The sequence below is a fragment of the Rhinatrema bivittatum genome, chromosome 4 (genome assembly GCF_901001135.1).
Source record: "Rhinatrema bivittatum chromosome 4, aRhiBiv1.1, whole genome shotgun sequence".
Taxonomy (NCBI): Eukaryota; Metazoa; Chordata; class Amphibia; order Gymnophiona; family Rhinatrematidae; genus Rhinatrema; species Rhinatrema bivittatum.
In genome coordinates, this window is record NC_042618.1 from 173,037,762 (window position 1) to 173,062,012 (window position 24,251).

General features: G+C 45.1%; 1 protein-coding gene across 1 annotated transcript in view; it reads right to left on the bottom strand.

Moving 5' to 3' along the window:
* Positions 1 to 751: 751 nt before the first annotated feature.
* The window catches only part of TTYH2 (tweety family member 2), a 71,302-nt gene continuing 47,802 nt past the window's right edge, over positions 752 to 24,251 (bottom strand). The window contains exons 7-14 of the mRNA XM_029599246.1: positions 14,077 to 14,146; positions 12,955 to 13,010; positions 11,460 to 11,552; positions 9,808 to 9,900; positions 8,975 to 9,117; positions 8,345 to 8,530; positions 6,741 to 6,819; positions 752 to 4,039 (exon numbers count right to left, since the gene is read on the bottom strand). Coding sequence (XP_029455106.1) covers positions 3,959 to 4,039; positions 6,741 to 6,819; positions 8,345 to 8,530; positions 8,975 to 9,117; positions 9,808 to 9,900; positions 11,460 to 11,552; positions 12,955 to 13,010; positions 14,077 to 14,146 — 801 coding nt within the window. The 3' untranslated portion in view covers positions 752 to 3,958. The remainder of the gene's footprint in view (positions 4,040 to 6,740; positions 6,820 to 8,344; positions 8,531 to 8,974; positions 9,118 to 9,807; positions 9,901 to 11,459; positions 11,553 to 12,954; positions 13,011 to 14,076; positions 14,147 to 24,251) is intronic.

Here is a 24,251-nt window from a genome sequence, read left to right on the forward strand (position 1 = left end):
GGACCCACTGGGACGCAAAAACCCCCTGGAAGGAACATAAAACCAACACACTCCTGACTGCAGAACTGCAGGTTTTGCACCATCTACCATCTGCTGGAGACAGAGAAATCCTGAGGGACTGCAGGTGGCACACTGGGTTATGTACAGTGTCAGTGAAACTTTCTCTGTCTCCATCTGCTGGCGGGGAGGCAAAACCCAGGAGTCTGGACTGACTGGGTACGTATAGGGAACATGCACAGATCAGCAGATGCAACCCTATAGAAGGCGGGGGGGGGGGGGGGGGAGGGGGGTAACATACACTGAGCAGTAGTTACAACCCTAAACAAAAGGCACGGGAGTAACCCGCCTGAAGCAGCAGTTACAACTAACTCCTTGCTGGGCAGGCTATATAGACCATTTTGGTCTTTATGTGCCATCTGTTGCATTACTTTTCAACAGTATTCTTAACATAGGTGGGGGGCAAGGTGAAAGAGCAGAACGAAGGCTTTAGGTGGCCAAACAACAACAACCACCCTGAAGTCAAAACCTGTCCATACAGGTACAGCTGAAATGTTTTGAGAAAACGGATGTGAATAGCAGCCAATGCCTTGATGTGCTCCTTACTGGTTAACTCAGTGCATTGGCTGGTGCATGAATAATTTCTGACAGGAGAGGGCACTGCTTACTCAAACACTAGCCTAACAGTCAGTACTGAGGCAGGATTCCTGATGCTTTCTTGTCGTAGAACTGCTGGGAAGAAGAGACAGAAGAGCACGCTTTCATCTCGCATTTTATTTCCCTCTCACAAGGGGCTCATAGAAATCAGGCAGGGCTCCTTAGCCTTGGCACAGCTGAGGAGATTTGCATGCAATACAAACAGACCTACTCCTTATGGTTTCTCATCTGCATGTACATGCATGCAGAGCACAGACCGACATACAAATGACAGTACAGTACAAGGTATGTATAGGTTAACACGCTCCCTAAAGGACAGCAGCTCCCTGAGGCCTGCACTGAGCATCCTTAAAAACAGGCAGCTCCTAGGCGCTAGCATCTTCTTTTCCAAAGCACGAGGAAATGGGCTGGGAAAAAAACCAAAAACCACTGGCCAAGTGATCCCAATGGCTCAGGTGACAGCAGTGGGAGATGGAGCTATGGGTTGTTCTCAGAATTTTTAGTCCTCAGGCAAACAGGCCGATTCAAGTAAGCTCCGCAGGAAAACAGGCACTCTGTGTTGAGCGCCTGCTCTGCCAACGTGTGCCCAGCCAGCTTTCTTGGGCGCGCGATCCTGTATTCAAATGAGGGGTCCCGCTAAAAGGAGGTGCTAGGGACGATTACACACCCTTATCACCTCCTTGGCCCAAGAGGTGGCTGTCAGCGAATTCAGAAAACCAATCCTTAATTTTATGAGCATCTGTTTTCCTAACCCCCTGACAGCCATGGGCTAGGAAAATGGACGCCGGTAAAATCAAGCATCCGTTTTCCTAACCTGACCGGCCGGCACTTTTTATTTATTTATTACATTTTTGGGCAGGCGTTAATTTCCGAGTGTAAAATGTGCAGAGCAGACATTTTTTTTCTGTATCCTGGGCGAATTACTAATAGCCTCATCACTATGCATTTGCATGTACTAAGCGCTATTAGTGTCGGGGGGGTGGGGAGTTGGATGCATATTTTAAACACACTAAACCCCTTACTGTATAAGGGGTAAAACAGTGCACTCAGCTGAACGCACTTTACAGTATCGGCCCGTTAGTCTAAAAGGAGGAAAAATTGGTTCAGCCAGCATTAGAGCACCTGTCAAGAGCTACATCTACAGCAGGGCTTCACAAATCTGTCCTAGGGACGCCACAGCCCATCAAGTTTTTCAGAAAATGCACAATGAGTATGCATGAGATACATTTGCATATGTAGAGTCTCCATGATATACAAATGTATCTCATGCATATTCATTGTGCATATCCTGAAAACCTGTGTGTGTGTGGGGGGGGGGGGCCCTCAGAACAGGATTGGAAAGCCCTGCTCTACAGCGTAAAATAGCAACTGGGTCTAGAACGGAAACATCGCAGACTCAAAAACAGTCTATACTGTACAGGGTTCCAATTTTGTGCACTTAAAAAAACCAAAAAACAACACACACTACATTACAACAAACTGTTTTAAAATCAAATTTACATATTTAAGGGCCAGCCAAGAGTCCCACAGGTTAATACTTATGGCCAGCAAATGGAAGATTACATCTGAATTTTAATTCCAGCTCCTGCCTGGAATCAGCACCATCTGTTAATTTAAAAAATAACTTGTTTTCATAGAAATTGATCAAAAATGATGTATTTATATTTTTAAAAATTTGTTTTAACAAAAACGAGCCAAACAGGTGTAAAAGTATAAAAAAAAAAAAGTTGTGGTCAAGACCAGTATCTCTTAGCAAAATCCTAAATCATTCTTTGCAGACTGGAAAAATAGAAAACAAAGGTGAAAGCGGAAAGTCCTCCGACAACTGTTGTAATCCAGGACTGCTAAAATCATCTCCACTGCAAAAAAGTCTCCCAAATCAGTTCATGAAACACAAGTACCTCCAACACCAAAACACTCGCTCTTGTGCTGCATCCATTTCTCAGCCATTTAAAAAAAAAACAAAAAAAAACAACACGTACCAGCAGCTGTTCCCCGAAAAATGCAAGACACGTCTGTTCAGTGTTCATCGCCAGCAGCGTGGATAGCAAAACCATTTTGTCCTCCCCGCAGGGATTAACTTGTCCCTCCTCATGGTTTCCCAGCACATGCCTGGGCGCAGGACTTTCTGCGCTGGGTTAGGAAGCCAGGTCAGAGGTTGTTCCTTTGGGAAGGACAAAATTGTTTTGCTTTCCAGGCGAGAAGTATCGCTCCCCTCCAGCAAAGGCTTCTTGTATTGTGTGAGGAGTGATTTTTTTTTTTTTTTAATCCTTAACAAGGTCAGCAACTGGTGGAGACATGCTGGTCATATCTAGTGATTTAACAGACTAAATTGCCTGTTGCTCACTATGGATACAACAGAATCACAAGACCAAAGATTTTTTAAGCTTACCCGGACCTTAAAATGGTATTGTGTTTTTCTATTTTTTCTTAAAAACAAGATGTAATTGATCTTTTTTGTAAGAAGTGCCACTTCTAGCCACGGTCACTTATTTTCCCCAGGCTGTAGCTAACAGAAGATTGGCGAACAGCCTAATTCCACATCCCCCATCAGCACACTTCCTGATCACCCCCACCCCATCAGCCACCTCTGGCTTTTCCACTTGAGCAGATCAAATATAGCGATACAGATTTACATCCAATGCCTCCTCTCCATCACAGTGTAATGGTATAAAAACAAGCCAGGAAGGCAATCGCTGCAATCAAATATTTTAAATAACTATATTTCTGTGTGCGCAGGAGCAGGCAAACCATTTACTGTTACTCGGACAGCTCACCCCACCTGCTCTCTCCAAAACCCCAGCTAACAATTTCTCATCATCGTTGGCGATGCACGAGGAGCACAAAAAAAACACTCTCATGCCCTTGGTTTTGATGCCGGCTGCAGATCTAGGACCAATTGGAAAACCACCACCAAGGGCGAGTCCTGGGCCCACCTGGGCCAGGTTTCTGGGTGGAGGCTGATGTGCTGAATCTCCATTTTCAAGTGACACCAAGTCAAGAGACACTGCCTCTTTCTTCATCCTCGCAGGTGTCAGAGGGCGCACGGTAAAGCTTGCCGGCGATGCTCTCAACATCAGATCCTACACGTGCGAGCAGTACAATAGTCCATGGCCAGGTCAGTGCCAGGGGGTGTCTTCTCTGGTCCTGAGAGTCTTTTTCCCTTTCATCGTTGACAATTATGGAACTTTCTGCTTCGGTTATATATAAAAGAATTGTTTAAAAAAAAAAAAAAGTCATCCTAGCCCCTGCCCTGTGTCTCTACTTCTTGGTCTTGTTTTAGAAACAAGGAGGCAGCACGGTCTCAAGCTGGAAACTCATTCCCATAATGCCGCCGCTGGTCCTCACCGACTGAGAGATACGTGGCTCTCATGCTAGGAGAGTACTAGATGGGAAGAGAGAGAGAAAAAAAAAGAAATTCAGAGCCAGCAACAAACCATGGGACAGCCAAAAGCCTGCCTGTTCATATAATTCAATCTTTGTTAGTCAGGGAACAACATTAACCATTTAATGCATGGAATTTTTTTTTGGTAGCTTGAAAGTATGTACAAGAGTTATGTACGAGATCAGCTGCATCTGCTTTTAGGAAAGAATCTGCATTGTCTAGTATCGCCAGATGGTGCAAGGCCCTGGTTTCATAAACCTCCCCCATCAAGAGAGAACTCATCACCCACAGAGGGTTCCTCACACGGATGGAACCCCAGAGGTTGCTGTGGGGGTCTCTGCCCCAAGTGACAGATCTATCTGAATCAACCCTCTCAGGGGTTTCTTCCCACTTCTGAACTATTTTCAACCTTGGTCACTGATGGCTGGAATTTCTGAAAAGCCAAGAAAACATCTCTAGCTGGAAGTTACTCTCGTACGAGAAAAATATACAATTTTACATAAAATTACTGTACCCATATGGGTACAGCTGAACGAATGGCATAGGGGTAAATTAACAGATTAAATCAAGGATTTATAGATGGATTAGGGCACAATGATGTAGAACCATTAAAAGGCAGTTAAATGAATAGCAAGTGTCAAGTACACTCAGCTAGAGGTTTTTCAGAGTTAGGAAAATGCCTCTCTTCAGACACCATCATGTAAGGCAGGGGTGCAGCCTAATAAGCTTCTACAAAGGAAACTCAGAGTGATCGCCAAGGCTTGAAGGCACCAATTTGTACTTACAAATCTTTATTTCTTCGTCCCAAACCGATGATAGGCTCTATTGCACACATTACATGGGGTAGGGGCACAAGTCCACATGTAGATTCTCAGCACATTTTGCACGTTAGGCCCAAAAGCTCAGCCCCCCCCTTTAGTCAGCTCTTTGGAAATATCACGCAGCCACACCATCAGCCCGGGAAGTGGCTGCATGGCCCTTTCTGAAACATTTGAGCTGCACGGCAAACCACGATCCTACGACTTGAAAACCATCCCGACATCAGGTGTGACCGTGCTGTGCCTTGCTGCAGATTTCTCTAAGGGGGCTTCAAATTATCAGACCCTTCACCTTTCCCCTAGATAGCCTACATTCAGGTTACAGGTAGAGATCTCCTGCTTCCGGCTCTTTAATGGTTATGCCTTTTATTCACTGAGACGCAACAACTGGAAAAGAACCAATGGCGACGATGGAGAGACAAGAGGAACCAAGCTCCTCGATCCTAATGACAGTGGAAGAGTGCGATCAAAAGACGAAAACAAAAAAATAAAATAAAAAAACTTAACTCGTGAATGATAATTTAGATAAAAAGAAACAACTCACCAAATATGGTGATGTACTAACAACAAAGCAAAAGTTAGCAGTTCAGACAATGAAGAAAGTTCCAGAGAAAGAATTTTTAGCCTATGCCAACAAAAACAATTTGATAGACCGTGGCTGGTCTTTAGGGAAAAGATTAGAACAAGTACCTCATTAGAGGGTTACTTGCCTCCTGGTTTTGGACGAATGTGCTTTTTGGTGGTGGTGGGGGGAGCTACAGAGCACGAGGGGGGTGGAAGGATTATTTTCAAACTGCCCACAGCGATACAAACTCCAAAGAGAGATTTTCATTGAGGCCTTTGCACCAGTTCTCAGAGGCAACGTACGCATGTACTTTCACTTTTGGACCCTGCTGCTGATAGATTTGTGCCTATCTTTCCTGCGGGAACGTTCTCCATGGGGTGTGTGGATTTGAAAATGCAATCCATGCGCTTCATTTTCCAACCCCCGACCTAAAGACACCCCCACCCCCCCGGGGACTGCCTCCCTTCTAATGCAGCTAATAGTGCACGCATTACGGAGCCCATCCGTCCTTTTAGCTGGGTTTAAGAATGAGTGGTTTTGAGACAGTCCTTTTACCCGGCTTATTCGGTACTTACCCAGATAAACAGCGTTAAGGAAACTGCCCTCCTAAAAAGTCTAACACGCAGGGAAGATTTCTGGCCCACACACGAGAAAGCACCAGGAATATGGCACCAGCCCAGAAGATTTAACTTGTTGCCGTGCCAGTGTAGTGCTACAGGAAGACAATGTCTTAGAAAATGATCTTCTCCGCAGCGTTCATGTTAAGAGAAGTTTGGTGTGCGAGAACATGAAAATGATTTCTTATAAAGCTCTCTTCCCTTAGCTCTCTATTGTTATTTACGCACCAGCCCGTCTGTGGCAGTGCTGTATTCCTGCCCGCACCCCAAAGCTGTTCTGCAATACACAGGCAGGAGCTGCAGGGCAGGCAAAAGCACAGTACCAGGAAAATAACTAAAATTATGGCAAAAGTCATTTTTACAGTTAATTTCTCTTCAGAAGGGGGAAAGATGCCAATGGGGAGCACATCAGCAAAGCCAATATTACTGCTGTCATTAGTAATATAATGTTAATCTCCAGCTTGCAAGATGGAAGGCCAAGAGAAATATCTTTATGATTTCAGAATCACTGAATTTCACCCCAAAAGGTATCCAAAAGGGTTTTGTTACTTGTCCAAAGGACAAGCAGAGGAAACTGGAACTAGAGGATTCTCACCAGCAAGGTTTAAAAATATCACTAGATTTTGTATTATTTCTTAGAGGGAACAGCAAAGGGGAAATCTGCACTACAGGAAGGACTTTGCCTCTGAAGCCCAGCATACCGTGGGGGGAGGGGATCCTCTTCCGATCAGCGGGACGTTTTCGTAGCGTGGGTTTCCTCCAAACAGCACCGCCTGGTTCCTGCAAGGGTGAGGGGGCGATAACACTTAAATGGCAGTGAAAGCAACAGTGCTGATAATGCTCACAGGTGCGGCAAGGACACATGGCAGGGATATTGCTCGGATTGGTGAAAGCAACAGCCGTGATCAACATCCATGGCAGCTGAAAGAAGACATTTATGACAGGAGTACAAGAGGGCGAGGGGGCAACCATAACAACAATGCTTACAGGTGCTGCAAAGAAACAGTTGTAAGAGAGAAACAGAAATATGCAAGAAATATTTCGGTGTGGACAAACACTGAAAAACCAGGGCTGGCCAAACGCACCTCACTTGGACACAGGCTGGACGACAAAAGTGCCGTCCCACATGGTGGCAGGAGATGGGCAGACATGGAAGAAAACGAGCAAAGCAATCGGGCAGAGCTCTGCCAAGGCCAAGACTTGGGATCTGAGTTTCTAGAACAGTATCCGAATTCAAGAAAGCATGAGACAAACACACAGGATTTCTGAGGGAGTGGGTAGGGATGGTAGGACTGAGCAGTTGGCATGAATGGGCAGGCTAGATAGACTGGTCTTTTGCTGCTGTCATGATTCTCTGTTTCTAGGCTCCTGCTCCCCCAGGCTGGCATGCATTCACAGGCCCTGGTCTTATAGTGATGCCCTCTCAACAGCCAAAGAGCAGCTGTTCTGTCTCCACAGTGTATGTATGTGTTTCTCTAATATGCTGCTATGCTGTGTCACTTTAAGATATTGCTTAGCTTAGAGTTTCTTCAGGTTGTAGAGATCTTGTTCCTGATTGGCTATTGTTAGTTGCTGTTTGAATGTCTCCGAGCTCCCTATTGGATCTATTGCTATTTTGCTCTGACTGTCTTTCTCTCTCTCTATCTGCCTTTCTCCTTCTTCAGATTGGTCCCTCAACCCAAGGAATGCCTGGGACAGTTTATTTCCTTAGAAGAGGGCTCTGAGAAGCATCATCTTTTCACCTCTTATATATTATTAACCCATTCAAAGAAACCTATTAGAGCTGCAACAGTCTCATCAACCTGTTCCCTACTCTTCGGACTCTGTCATCTACTGTGGGTGTTGAACTGTTCTTCACTCAAAAACATGTTTTTGGTAACCAAGAACTGAGTTTATCTGATATCTGCAGCTGAGGTAGAGGTTAGACTGACTGTCTAGGGGTTCAAGCTAGACATCGAACTCCGAGGGGAGTACATCAGCATTAGAGAGACGTGCATGAGAGGCATGGGGCAGATCCTGAGGGCAAAACATCTGTCTCTCAACTTCAGCTGGGACCAAAAGAACCAATTTAATGGGAGGGGGAAAGGGCTAGCGAAAACAGTGCAAATGAATAAAGTTAAGCCATGAAAATTTCTCAGGTCCCATCCATCACAAGAATCGGAATCTATTCCTCAACTCTTCTCCTAGCCAAGGCCTTGTTGAGAGGATGGCGAGGGGATGTAAGCTCTAGAACAGTGTGAAGCGCCAAGGTAGGTCCTGCGGTGAGCTGGCTGTGGCAGCAGTAAAATCATGCAGCTGTCCTTACATATACTCCGAGACGGGCGCATTAGAGATAGCCTGTGCTGGAGGGTGGAGGCTGGTTTGACTGCCCAGGCTGCTGCTGTAACTGCAGAAACTGCGCATCTGGCCCCGGGGAGGGTTGTGTCCCGCGATGCGCCGAGCCTGAGGGTTAAAGGGGTCTTCCTCATCAATGTCGTCATAACCTCGAACGCTGCAAGGAAAGAGGGTACACGTTCAGTCTCCAATTCCTGTTCACCCCCCTCCTGGCCAACTTATTCAGACTACCAACTGAAATGCCAGTCAGAGCCAACTGCGATTGGGCGCTTCTTGGCAACGTGCCCACTGAGATCCAAACTGGGATCCACCCAGGGTAATAGATGGCTCACTGTCACCGGGTGATTTTGGGCCCCCTTGCTGGCCATGGGCAGGACAGACACTTGTGGTGCTGCTGGTTACCTATATAGCAAAACATCTCACACCCAATGCCATTCAGTGCATCACATCAACAAGGCAACAACGGATACCATCTGCCAGGAGCCCCGAGTCCAGGTTTCCTGCACTGCTAATAGCTATCATTATTATAATACCGAATAGCAAACTTAGGCCTTGAAGTGTCACATTATTGCTCACAAGGCTTTAATCTGTGATCACTTACCTGCCGGCCAAATGTTTCCAGGAACGAGGCATTGCACATACCATGGCTGAGAATGCAAACGCAGCCAGGAGTGAGTATAAGGCCAAATACAACAATCCTTCCACTCCATCATAGCAGATACCAATGACAGCATCCAGATAGTCCTGCAGTAAGGCAAGAAAGGGACAAATCTCTCTCCTGAAAATGCAATACATGGCATGGCATAGCAATCACATGCAATGATCATAACAAGGCATGATCACTAGGCACGGAAACTGCCCGGCAGGGGTCATCTGATTATCAGAGAGTGATGCCCTCAGATTTAGGGAAAGACTGAAGTTCTAGGCTGAAGTGGGGGGGGGGGGGGGGGAACACAGCTGGCAAGTCTGTGTGCTTCCACAATTTTTAAACAATATACCCAAAGATTCAATTTCCTGTAACTTCAGGCAGGAGAAAAAAACTGTGCAAGCAGAAACTGCTGCCAGAAAACACTGCAGAATTTAATAGGAATTAGGCGTAAGTCTCACTCTGCTTTCTGCACACGTTCTTATTTACAGGATTTCTTTTTCCCCCGGGGAAGATTTTTTTCCCCTTTTAGATTTTCAGGAAATGAAAGCTCTGAACAAATAATGCATCAGGGCAGAAGTCAAGCAAGCGGGCCCAACTTGCATGGGCTGTGCGCGCCTTCCCCCAACCTCCCACACATTTGTCCAGAACTAAAACCTGGGGCCTCGGCTGTGGTTACCCGATTGTCACGCCGCAAAATTAGACTGCCCTAAAGCCGTATTCCACAAGTGCACGTGTGACTATGCTAAGGCCGTTGCGCTGGCACTGCGACGCCCTCCTCGGCTTACCTTGTGCAAGCCCCGGCAGTCTAACATGGCTGTGAGTTGATGGAGGCTGGTCTCCGAAGAGTTCAGTAACTGCTGGATCCCGCGCAGGTCTTTCTGTAGCAGATAAAGGGAAGAGAACCAGATTAGAAAGAGCTCCAGTGCGTGGGGAGGGGGAAGGAAAAGAAAGAGGGGGGAAAAGGAGATCAAGAAAAGGAGCAATGAGAGGCTCAGAGAGAAGAGATGCCGGTGACCTATGGTAGATGCTCTAGGCAGGGCACAGGTAAGCAGCTAATGGCAATGTTTCCCACTCTTCAGATAATGAGGAAGGGACCGCAGAAAGGGCTGGGTGAAGTTACAAAATAAATAAATAAATAGGGAACATTTCACCCTGGCATCCCATCATTCATCCACCTAGGCCCAAAATGGGCTTCTTTGTGTCCAGGGCCTGGCTCAGGAGTCATGCGTAGCCAACAAGGCATAGAACAAATCAAGTCATGTTCCTTCTGTGAGAGACTCCAGTTCTCAAATTTTAAAGGTTCGGCTGGCGCATGTAACCTAACTTTAACATCAGAAAGTAAAGAGCTACAATAAAAGGACAGGAGATAATTTGTTTCTCAAGAATCATTAGTAACGAGAGATCGTAAGAATCTCGATACAAAGAGACAGAATAATATGTGAAATCTTATCTTGTTAATTTTTATTTCTACTTTATTTTATTCTATTTATTTTGTACTTCACGTACCATGTCCTTAATCTTTAACTAATATGTATTTGAACAATTCGCCTGATAGATGTTAATGCCTGGTAATGAATACTTCCTATGTAATCCATCATTATTTGCAGATTTATATCTATGAATGTCATTATTGTAAATCTTTGTGAGCTTTACTTGGGATGGTGGTATATAAATGTCTAAATAAATGAATACATGTTGGATGAAAGGCAGCCACATTCTCACCACATTTCCTGCAGAGTTTAAAAAGTATCAGCAACCTAGAGCCTGACCCCTCCTGTCTTATTTCACTGATTTTTCCCCCTTATGAGTCATTCTCAGAGGACTTCTGGGAATTCTAGTTTCATACTGACCAGGCTCAGGCCGGAGAAGTAACTGCAGTTAGCAACCCAGAGCTACTTGAATGGAACCAGGCTCTGCTTTTATGTATATTCCACAGCAAGAAGCACAACCAAGGCAGGAGAATTCCTGGTACTGGAGTTCTAAACCTCGCCAGGGCCGGGCTCAAAGCTTCACAGGATCGTAGGGCACAATCACATTCTTCTGCCCCTCACCCTCTGGCTCTCTCCCTCTCATTTCCCTCCTATCATCTCTTTTTACCCCATCTCCCACTTTTTCTTCTCTCTCTTACTCCCTATTCAAAGTGGACAGGCCAGAAAGTTTAATAGCAGAGCCAAATAAACGAAGCTGAATTTCCTGTTTTTTCAAGCTTCTCTCTTTTCATGCCTTCTGCATCTCTCTTCTGTTTCCTTGCTCTTTGCTCCTTCTCTCTCTGTTCCCCCCCTCCACTTCAACTTTCTCCCCTCCCCCAGAAAACAAAATTACAGCAAGGATCTCTCAATGCCCCATTTTTAATCCCAGCTCTGCCACCTATTCTGTACGTGGCTTTGGGGAAGTCACTTCACATCCCTGTGTTTTAATACAGTCCTAGCCGGCTTACCTCAGCCGTGGGGAAGATGGGTACAGCAAACTGCAGCAAACCTTGAATCTGGATCTGCATCGTGGTCAGAGATCGCTGGAAAGTGGTCAGCGCCTGGACAATCAAACAAACAAGTCATCTTCCACATCCACATCCTCGAACGGGGTCAGCTGCTGATCCATGTTTTGTTACCCCCTTCTCTCTTACTCTCTCCAAAAAAGGAGGACAGTGTAAAACATGGGAAACAGTAAGAACATAGCTGTTCCCCCATAACTATTAGAATATATATCATTTACCATATACAAAACACGAGTTCCAAAACCAGAATCTACATCTATGTAAGCACAAACCAAAGCACGAGCTGCTTACTGACCTTCACAGGTCACAAGCGCCACTGCTGCAACCAAACCATTAGGCCCAGCGGGTCTGCAGATGCGATGCTGTCACCCTGGCCTGACTCAGCTAGTGACCTGTGCACATCAAAATGCAGAAGCACAAAGCCGAAACAAACCAAGACAGAAAGGGGAAGAAAGAGTGCCCTGGAGTGGGGGTTGTGGGGCTACAGATTACTAACAGAGTGAAAGGGAGTTGGGGGTGGGGGAAGGAAACAGAAGACAGACAGCATGAGTATAGCACAGGGTGGAATGAAGGGAACACGACCAGAGAATAAATCCATTATCTACAGGATCACTGCTGTCTTTTGCATGGCTATACTCTCTCTCCTCTTTCCATGGCATATACCCAGGTTTTAAGCATTTTCAGACATACAGTAATGTATGTTGAGGCAGCCAAACTAGATTGTGCGTGAAGCTGAATGGCCTTCACCTACGGCCAGTATATATGGACCGGCTATACATATCAATACCAATACCACAAGAACACAGGCTGGTTTTCCTCAGCTAGGTTAACCTTACATTACACGAGACAAGCAAAATCACATTGGTAACAAAATCTATTTATTTAGGGAAAATACTGTGGGAATCATTAACTAGCGGCACAGAGTTCTGCAGGTTTATGAATTCTGATGTATTTTCCCCCGGCAGTAAGATACCACCAGGAAAAATACATCAGCGCACCATGCAATGGCGGCCTCACATTCCAGGTTGCAATATTTTAATAGGGCCGGTGTGGCCCCTTGTACTCCCCCCAAGCTATAAAATCAGTAGAGGGTCTATTAAGACCTCTTCTCCCCCAATCCTCTTCCTCTGGACTGCCCAAGTTTCCCTAACATTAAAAAAAAAAAAAAAATAGCCTGGAACTTATCCTGCCCCTCAAAACCCTTCCACCTCACCCTCCCCAATCCCCTGCTGTTTATTGTGCAGTAAAGCCCTAACACAGCTTAGTAAATGCCCCCCCTAAGTCAGAGACAGATTTCCAGCTTACACCAGGGTCTACTTTACAGAGCGATCTATTTTGTACGGTGGGCACCCAGGAGTCGGATAACAGATGGCTCAAATATTTGTTTTCTGACTTGCCTCCAGCAGTGAGACAACTAACCCCCCCCCCCTCCCCGTACCTGCTGAAAGGGGTTGCGGAGGCTCTGGCTGCAGTACAGGTAGTAATGGACCACTTCTGAAATACAAAACACACACACACAAGCCCTTCCATCAGTGATGCTGACAGCCCTGACTCAGACACACCCCCCCCCCCCTTCCATCAGGGAATGCAGTTACATCTCTGGAGGGAGACACAGCTATTCGCTGAGGAAGGGAAGTCCCCAGCTCCCAGCCGAGTCTGTGCGATCCTGGGCAAGTCCACGTCATCTCTCTTTGTGCCTTGGTTTACTCAATTAATCACTGGACAGTTAACTCTGCTCCTGCGCCTCCGCAGGCTTCCAAGCAGCGGGAATGTGCTACCAGGATGCACCTCAGAAGTGGCAACAAACAGATTACTAAAGACTAAGGACCAGATGTGATGAACATTTTCTCAAAAAAAAAAAAAAAGACACAAAGGGGGCTATTTTGAGACTAGCCACAGTTTAAAAGGAAACTCTCCAGCGAGTTTGCCTTTGAATAGAGGGACCAATGGGATAACGTAGGTACCTTGTACCCACCTCCACTCCCCCATACTTTGCAACGTACACGTGGGGATTTAAAAATGAAATCTCCGTGCATACCTTCCTCCTCGACCTGACCTCGCTCCTTTATCCCCGTGGGTAAAAGCTCATGCCCTGCTCACAGCGTGCAAATTTTTATCCAGGTGTATGGGAGGGGCAATATTCTGATGGCTTACCCACATACAACATTTTGAAAATGACCCTCAAAATGGGAAAAAGCCATTGGTACGGCCCTTATATTGTAAAGCACGCCAGGCGCCTGTGTGCATGAAGCACACCATTTAAATCCAAAGGATTAAGAAACCGCCCCATGTGAATGCCATAACACAGAGACACATACTGATGTCATTGGGGACTAGGAACAGTTTCAAAAGCCTCCAAAATGTCACACACACACACACACCCCCGCCCCCAAAAAAGCAGTTTCTGGCCTCTCCGTATGAGAGAGTCTGGACAGCCTTTTTGGCCACAGATTGCAAATTTTTCCTTTAAGCTTTAAATGTAAGATTACATAAAGCTCATAAAAGGTCTCTGGATTGAAAACCTAGCGATGGATTTAGGGTTTTTACATTTATTAATTACCTGCACTTATTTCATTCTGTGTTTGGTTCATTATAAACTTGTCTGGAGCGATGCAGAAATCACTTGTCCCCTGCCAAAGGGAAAAAAAAAAATGTCAAGGCGGTTAATAGATTCCAGATATTTAATCCTAGAGGAAGGAAATACAGCATCAGCAGGAAATAATACTGAAGTAACAGCGCCTAACCAGCACGGCCTTGAGCCATAAATAGTCTTTTTTTTTTTTTTTAAACTCTCCCCTAGTGAATTTAATATTTTTGAAGAGCGCCAGATTAACAACAAAGGAAAGCAACATCTGCCATTTATCCACAGGACAGACATAGCACAGGCAGCAGCAGTGCAAGTTTCCCCTCACAGAGACACCACACTGCCCCGGCACGGAACAGGTACAGCGTAGGCAGTATTGGTGCAAGCTTCTCCGATACTGCCCCTCCAGTCAGGAACAGTGAAAGTCACACACACACACACACACACACAAAGCATAAGCAGCAGCAATGTAAGTTTCCCCATGCAATCTTTAACATCTTTGCAAGTGCCAATAACTGCTAGATGGTGAGGGCAGTTTTAGTGACACTGGCACCTCTCCACTGAGAATGGGACCAAGCCCACCAACCGATTTTCAGACAACAATAATTTTCAGCCACTACGAGGGTTTAAGCCATTTCTTTGATTTCAATCAGTTTATAACAAATAATGCAATACAAACTGAACAAAACAAAACAAGGAGCCTGCATTTTTGTATACGGTAAGAATACAGTTCTAACTCCCAGATCACAATCTTCAACTGCCCCATATAATTCATATCTTCTCAGCAATTTTGAAACATTAAGCCAATATTTCCAAATTTTCTTAAATGTGAAAATGCACTACCTATGCAGATAAACTCTCTCTTTTGGGACCACACCTTCAAAAAGGAAATAAATAGGATGTGGTCGGTCCAGAGGATGGCTACTAAAATGGTCGGTGGACTTTGTTCTACAGCTTATGAGGATAGACAAATACACCCTAGAGGAAAAGCGAGATAGGGGAGATATGATATAGCCATTCAAATATCCCAAAGATTTCCACGCACAGGAGGTAAGCCTTTTACAATGGAAAGGAGGCTCCAGAACGAGGGGTCATGGGAGGAGGGTGAAAGATTCAGGAGTAATCTTAAGAAATATTTCTTTACAGAGAGGGTGGCGGAAGTGATGGAGACAAAAACAGTGTCTGAATTCAAGAAAGCAGGGGGATAAATACAGGGGGATCTCTAAGGAAGTGATGCTAAATTAACTGGACAGATGAGCCATATGGTCACGTTTCTATGTTTCTGCAAGTAAAATGTCTGCCCATCCAGCATCTGTCAATCTTTCCAATACAGCGCTAAAATCAGAATAGTGAGAAATGCCCATACCTTCAACTTCTTCCAAACAACCCAAAAGAAGAGAAAGGGTGAACAGGAATTACCATACTGCAAAGTTTTATTAGTGATTAATGCAATATCATTCCAATAGTCTTCTACAGCCCCACACTGCCAGTCCACATGGAAGAAAGTGACCACCGTGCAAGTCGAAGACTCATTCCACCCTATTTTGAAATGCCTTTCTGGGATTTTAATTCTTAAATTAGTATTTAGAGAGACAAGTTTTGAAGACATAAATGCATCTTCCCAAGCTTCATCAGAAAAGGTAACACAATCGCTGGCCCATTTCTGTGTTAAAGACTGCGGTGTGCGCTCTTCATCATTCCTTCGTATAGAAGGTCAAGATGACCTTATAGCAACATTTCAGCATCACTTTCTCCACAGAAGACATTGATAGCAAATTGCTCGCCCCTCCCAATACAGCAATAAAACATGAAGCAATTATAGATATCTGAAGAAGTCTATCTGTAAGTTAGCATATTCAGCTTTTAGTTGCTCAAAATGTTTTAAGAGAGAGTCCTCATTAAATAATTACTCCAGAGTATGCATTCCTTTCTGTTTCCAGATACTATAAGTTATCTAAAGAGAGCAAATCTGCGAATTTTGTATTCTTCCCAAAATGACGTAAATTTTAGTATATTCCAGGTGCCTGTACACTTTTCCCTCATGCTTTATTGACTGATTTACAGGGGAGGTAAGAAAGCCAGACCTGGCCCAGGCTACCCAAAATAAGAAAAAAAGGTAGCTTCTTTTAATGAGGACCAGGGTACTCCAGCTGGGAGTTTTACATTTTCCTGAAGTTTCTGTGTTAATGTTTAGTTAAATATAAATTAAAAAAAAAAAGGCCAACATTCAAAGTCATTTGGCCAGAGGTGTTCCCGGGGGCGGGGATGAGTTAGCCAGCTAACTTATCCAACTTACACCGCTATTAGGAAATAGCTGAGTAAGGGTTTTGGCTAACACTAGCCATGCTCTGGAGCAGGTCTAAAAGTTATCCACCCTTATGTGGCCTAACTGTTGCAGGAAAAAAAAAAAAAAAAAAATCTGCCTCGTGGGCCTAGCAGCTCAGATCACAGACCCCCACTGAATCTATAAACCATGGGCCCTGCCAAATTGAGCCTCCCCCAACCTTGCCCTTCTGAGAGCATTTAGTACTAGAAGTGCTGGGGATCCAGGGCTGAGCTCTCCCCTCCCTCTGCCTGCTCCGTGGTTCTTACAGTTTAGAATCAATGAGCTCTCTTCTGCCTCCCTCTCCAACCCTAACCCTCCTAGTATCTTTTCAAAACCCCTACATTCTGCCAGAATTGCGGTACGTCACTACCGTGATCCCGGCAGAAGGTAGAGATCTGAGAAAGTGCCGGGAGGGTGGCGAAAAAGGCTCCATTGCTGCAAAAGTATGTTGAACTGGGAAGCGGGCAGGGGGAATCTGATCCTGAACCTCTGGCACTTTTAGGGTTAAAATGCTCTGAGGGGTTTGGGTGACTGTAGGGGGGGGGGCGGGGTTTGCTTGGCCAGGCAGAGCCCAGAGTTTACAGATTCGGTAGGGGGTCTATGATTCAGCCTGCCAACCCATGGGGGAATTTTTTTTGTGCAACATTAATGCCTCTTAACTGGCTATATTCTTTTGAATACAGCTGGTTAAGGATAAAATTATCCAGCTACATAACTTTTAAACCTAACCGGCTATATTTGAATATTGCCGGTTACATTTAGAGTAATCTGGCTAAAGCTAGCCAGATAATATTTTTGTTATTTGCAATTTTTAAACAATTATACAAGAGTATCCTTTTTACAGAAATATTAAGATTTAAAAAAAATTATATATATTCAGAATGATAACCGTGTTAGTCTGGTATAGCAAAAATGACAAGAGGCGGGTGGCACCTTATAGACTAACTAATTTATTGAGGCATGAACTTTCAAGGGCAGAGTCCACCTTGTCAAGAAAGCATAGTAAACATCAAGAAATCACAATAGAGCCAACAAAAAAACCCCCCAAACCCAGACAATTCCAAAAGGAGGCTCTACCAAATAAAGGAAATATAAAAAAAATGAAGGTGATGGCATACAGAAGATCCAGGTTGATTACAAACTCTCATCCGGTCACAGTGCCATTGCTACCCCCAGTTGCGACAGCACCACTAAGCTTCTTCATATCTAAAATAAACTCTCTATTGTTCTGAAGAGACAAAAAAACCATAATTAATCTATCCATATGTAACTAAACATTTGCATGGATAACGCTAAAGAAGTGAAGTGCCAAGGGTCCTAATCTCTTGGCGCATAGTCAAAAAATGATTTCTTTCCCTCTTGAGTTGACCTAACATCAACAGGAAATACCCATATACACTGTCCCATGAATTTCTAAGAGCGAAACCCAAGCCCCAATCATTCTTAAACACAAGAGAGGTCAACAAAGTAGCCCAAATGGGTTCTTCACACTCAGTTCTTGCCAAAATGTCAATTGAATTCAATCCTTCCCCAGACACTGGAAGATCATCAGTCCCAAAACTGTGCAGATTTCTTCTTATATGGCATATGATACTCTTTATTTAAAAGGGGGAACTGCATCAGCTGGGATAGAAAGGATTTCAGTAGAATATTTATTAAAAGGACTGAGATGACCTAGGAAAATGTACAAAATGCAGATTCAACTGCTTAACTTGGTTCTCTAATTGTAACAATCGTCTGAACAGATATCTTGCCCTGAATTAAGGAACCATTTATAGATTTAATATCCTTAATGTCCACAGTATCCTTGTTAAAATTATTTCAATCATCTTCTTGTCTTTTAGTAAGAACTTTTACTGAATCTGCTAGCTTAGAAACATCTCTAGCGGTGGCTGTAATGGAAGAATCCAGTCTGACTGAAAAACAGCCCAAAGAGAATCCAACATCACAACTGGAGGTTTAACAATTGGAGACAGGGATAAAACAAATGAATATCCTGGAACAGTACCTTCTACATTATCTTGAGCTTGCAAAACTGCTGAAAAAAAATAGGAACTTCTCTTCCAGACCAGCAAAGCTTCCTGCCTGCTGAGCAGTTGCCTTGCGTCGTCACGCTACAACAAGTTGACGGCACAGAGTCGGGGAGAGCAAGGGAAATCTCCTTTCCTGCCGGGCTGAGCTCTCCTCCAGCAGACACGACAGTGGAGCCTTCTCCTTCAAACTCCTGGACCTCTCTCCAGAAACAAGCCAAATATCGGCAACTGGGTCAATGACAAGACAGGTAAACTCCTTTATTTTACCTTTCTTCTTAGAAGGCTTCTCTTCCAAGCAGGAAAAAGGAACTTGGGAAAACCAAACTGAGAAGCAAACAAAAGCAATCCGGAGTCACGCTGCCATCTTCAGCTGAATAATTTTAACTGAGGATATTCAGCTGGATAAGTTATCCGCTTCTATGGGTTTTTTTTTTGTTTGTTTTTTAATAAATGTCCATTTATGTATTTTTGATCCAGGTCATCTATTTTCTTAAGCAAGGGGGCAGACTCTGGCCCCTTCATCTTCTCTCCTCTGACTTTCATTTTTGGTTTTGCTTTTTCTAGCAATTACCTGTTGCGGCGTGGAGCTAGTTCTCCCATGAATGGCAGGGTCTGCTTCAAATTTTGAGGTTAATTTCTGTAACTTGCATTTCTCCTCTCAAGAAGTTCTTGAAGATTTATTTAAAAATCCAGTATAAATGGAAAATTTGAGAGAAAGCCCTTGCTAGCATGCCCAGTCTGGCACAAAAAAGGGTTACAGGAGACCTGGTTCTGCCTTCCGATTGCAGAAGGGACCCTTGCCTCTCGCTTCCAAGACAATAATCAAGTCTCAATCTATCTTCCTTATGTCAAAACCTCTGTCGGAGGTAATGAGATAAACGTCAAGATTAATCATGTGGCTTCCGCTAAGGAAGATTAATCACAAATCCACACCTGGTCTTCAAGCTATCCATACTGGATATACCTGAGAAATCTGCATGCAGGGGGAAGCGCTCAGGCCAGGTTGGGGGAAACAGATACAAAGGAAAATTGGTTCCTACCTGCTAATTTCTGTTCCTGTAGTACCACAGATCAGTCCAGACTCCTGGGTTTTGCCTCCCTTCCAGTTTCTTAGACACCGCCCTATAACCTGGTGTGCCACCTGCATGTCCTCAGTATTTATCAGTACACAAGCAGAAATGTGTGACCAAAAACCTTTAATCGATTAACTCTAAATCTCTCTTTCAGAATGAGCAAGAGGACAAGGAAAATTCGTAATTAAATCTAGAGAACTTCTTAAAAAGATTGAGAAACCTGTGCCATTCTTCAGAAAAAAAAATAATCAGAATTAACAAACAGATCGAGCAGACGCTCCAGAAACTCTCTCCTTCAGTGGGAGGCGTCTGGACTGATCTGTGGTACTAGAGGAATGAAAATTAGCAGGTAAGAACCACTTTTCCTTTCCCTGTGCATACCCAGATCAGTCCAGACTCCTGGGATGTACCAAAGCTTCCCTATCCTGAGTGGGATTGTGAGAGTCCAGCTTGAAGAACGCTTCCACCATAACTGTCGACATCCAGAGCCTGGATGTCCAAATGGTAGTGTCTGGCAAAGGTATATAAAGACTTCCAAGCAGCCACCCTGCAAATCTCTTACAGCGAAACCAGTTGGCACTCAGCCCAGGAGGCAGTCTGCAAACAGGTAGAATTAGCCCTTAACCCCTCCAGGACAGGACGACCACAAGAGATATATGCGGAACCAATAGCCTCTTTCAACCAATGGGCTATCGTGGCCTTTGATACCTTTTGACCCTTTTTTTTGCACCACTCCATAACACATAAAGGTGATCTGACAACCTGAAACTATTGGTGGTGATCTCTAGAGGTCCCTCTGGAAAACTGGGCATCCATGGCAAATTAAATTTAATGCTGACAACTGCAAGGTGATGCACATAGGGAAAAATAACCCTTGCTGTAGTTACACGATGTTGGGTTCCATATTAGGAGCTTCCACCCAGGAAAAAGATCTAGGCGTCATAGTGGATAATACATTGAAATAGTTGGCTCAGTGTGCTGTGGCAGTCAAAAAAGCAAACAGAATGTTAGGAAAGAAATGGTGAGTAAAATGGAAAATGTCAAAATGCCTCTGTATCGCTCCATGGTGAGACCACACCTTGAGTGCTGTATACAATTCTGGTTGCCTCATCTCAAAATAGAGTTGAGATGGAGAAGGTACAGAGAAGGGAGACCAAAATGATAAAGGGCATGGAATGGCTCCCCTATGAGAAAAGGCTAAAAGCTGTTCAGCTTGGAGAAGAGACAGCTGAGGGGGGATACGATAGAGGTGTTTAAAATCATGAGATGTCTACAATGGGTAAATGTGAATCAGTTATTTACTTTTTCGGATAATAGAAGGACTAGAGGGCACCCCATGAAGCCAGCAAGAAGCACATTTAAAACTAATCAGAGAAAATTCTTTCATTCAACACACAATTAAGCTCTGGAATTTGTTGCCAGAGGATATGGTTAGTGCAGTTAGTATAGCTGGGTTTAAAAAAAAGTTTGGATATGTTCATGGAGAAGCCGTCCTTCAACTGCTATTAATCAAGTTGTCTTAGAGAATAGCCACTGCTATCAGTGACATGGGATCTTCTTAGTGTTTGGGTACTTGCCAGGTACTTATAACCTGGATTGAACACTGTTGGAAACAGGATGCTGGGCTTCATGAACCCTTTGTCTAACTCAGTATGGTAAATTCTAACATCCAGACGCCTTAACTCCTTTGTATGAGGTGCATCAATATCCAGATTTGTAAAGGCCAGAAGTTCCACGGACTGACTTAAGTGGAATGTTGAAACTATCTTCGGCAGAAAAGACGGAACTGTCCTCAGAGAGATTCTGGAATCCAAAATGCACAAAAAAGGTTCCCTGCATGATAGCACTTGAAGTTCAGTCATTCTCCTGGCTGAACAAATCGCCACCAAGAAAACCATCTTCAAAGTCAGATCTTTTATGGTGGCCCTCTTGAGAGGCTCAAACGGTGCTTCACACATGCCCTTGAGGCCCAAGCTAAAGCTCCAAGGAGGACACACCTTACAAACAGGGGGGCACAGGTGTTTCGCTCCTCGGAGGAAAAAACACACTATATCCAGATGCATGACCAGAGTTAAACCATCAGTCTTGCCCCGCCAACAGCCCAAGACAGACACCTGCACCCTCAGGGAACTAAAGGAGAAACCTTTTGCAAGGCCTCTCTGCAAAAATGTCAGAATCTCTGCAACTGATGCTCAGCGAGGATAAACTCCCTGTTCCATACACCAAGACTCGAAGACTCTCCAAACCCGGACATACGCCAAGGAAGTAGAGGTTTTTCGAGCCCTCAGAAGAGTAGAAATAACATCCTCCGGATAGCCTTTCTTCCTTAACTGCCTCCTTTCAAAAGCCAAACAGTTAGACAAAAGCAATCTGCTTGATCGAAAAATATAGGGCCCTGCTTCAGAAGATCTGGCAGATGACTCAGTCTCAGGGGCCCCATCTACTCCTAGACTGACCAGATCCGCAAATTAAGGCTGGCACGGTCACTCCAGAGCCACGAGGATCACCTTTCCTGGGTGGACCTCTAGCCTCCTGACAACTTTGCCCCCCAGAGGCCACAGAGTGAACACGTAGAGCAGAATGTCGTGTGACCAAGGCAGCACCAGGGCATCCACCTCTTCCACTCCATGCTCTTTTCTGCGACTGAAAAAATGCAGTGCCTTGCAGTCCTCAGAGTTGCCATCAGATCCATATGAGGACTGGCTCATTGCATTGCCTGACAGCTCCCATTCCCCGGGATCCAATTGCTGCCGGCTGAGAAAATCCACTTGCACATTGTCTGAGCCAGCTATGTCGTTATCAACGCCAGATGCTGCTTCACCCAAGATATCAGTATCTCCGCTTCCAGAGCTACTTGTTAACTCTTAGTTCCTCCCCGATGGCAGATGTAGGCCACGGTAGTCGCATTGTCTGATAGGACTCAGACTGTCTGGTTGTGCAGGAGGGGAAGAAACCTCTCCAGAACCAAACACACCGCTCATCTCTAACCGACTGATCGACCAAGTTGCTTCCTCTGCCGACCATTGGCCCTGTACCGACTGGGCCTGACAAACAGCCCCCCAGCCGGAGAGACTGGCGTTGATAATCACCACTATCCATTGAGGCACTTTGGGGTCCACTCTGCACTCCAAATGGCCCTGGCCAAGCCAAACAGTGGAATTGGCAACTTCTGTAAGCAGCAACAGAAGATGAAATGGCTTCAACAGCGGATCCCAGCAGGATAGCAACACTTTCTGTAGGTGACTCATATGTGCAAAACGCCCATGGGACCAGCTCCAAGGTCAAGACCATGGAACCAAGGATCTGCAAGTAATCCCAGACCCTGGGCACTCGGGTGTCCAACAGGTTCTGAACTTGCGCTTGCAGCTAGACAATCTGCTCCTCCGTGAGAAAAACCTTGTCCACATGGGTATCAAAGCACGTGCCTAAGAACTCCAGAACCTGAGGAGAAAGGTTCACAACCTGGCCCAGGGATCTCAGGCAGTGTAAGACCACCTCCACCGCCTGCCTGCAAAAGTCCAATCGACTTTGCTCAGATGAGCTGGTCCTCCAGGTATGGATGAACCAGCACCCCCTCCTTTCTGAGGGCTGCTGCTACCACCACCATTAACTTGGTGAAAGTTCTTGGAGCAGTGGCTAGACTGAATAGAAGAGCGCAAAACTGAAAATGCTATCTGAGGATTATGAATCTGAGGTATCTCTGATGATCCTGGTGGATCCCGATGTGCAGATACGCTTCTCTTAAATCCAGCGAAGCCAAGAACTCCCCCCTTTGCACTGCCGCTACAACAGACCGGATAATCTCGATCCGAAAATGAGGGACCCTGAGAACCACATTCACCTTTTTTAAGTACAGAATTGAATAAAAGGTTCCTTCCTTCTTTGGTACCACGAAATAAATAGAATATCCTGTCCCTTTCTCCTCCTGGGGGACAAGAACAATGGCCCCCAGCATTCTCAGCCTATGGATGCTCTGCTGAATAATGAGTTTCTTTGCTGGGGAAACACAAGGAGATATCATAAATAGATTTCTTAGCAGCCGAGCAAGTTCTAATGCATAATCTTGTTCTATCATGCTTAGAACCCACTGGTCCGATGTGATCTTGACCCACTTCTCATAAAAAACAGAGTCAACCGACTCCCAATGACAGGAACCAAGGAGTGGGTCGGCCGCACCTCATTGCATGGATTTGACTCCACTAGGCCCTTGGCCGGAGCCTTCCTGATTTGCTTTATGTCCACAAAAAGATTGGGGCCAAGACTGGGACTCCCCGAGGTCTGCCTCTGGCTTGCGCCAGGAGCACTGCTCTAACGGAAATTCCTTTGGCCGCGAAAATGAAAGCAAACATGTAGAAATACATTAGGCCCTTTTGGCTTGTCCTCCGGGAGCTTATGCACCTTATCTCCGAGCTGCTTTATTAGCAGTTCTAAGTCTTCACCAAAAGTAGCTTGCCCTTAAAGGGGAGCGCTCCAAGCTGAGCCTTTAATGAAACATCCACTGACCAGTTTCGCAACCACAAGAGTCTCCTAGCAGAGACTGCAGACACCATTGTCCTGGAAGAGGTGCGAATAAGATCATGTAAAGCGTCAGCCCCATAAGCCACCGCTGCCTCTAAGCGTTCCACCTGCTCAGACTCCTGGGGCGAGAGATCCCTGGCACTCTGCAGCTGTTGCACCCATTTTAGGCTTGCTCGAAGCATAAAACTGCTGCACACTGCT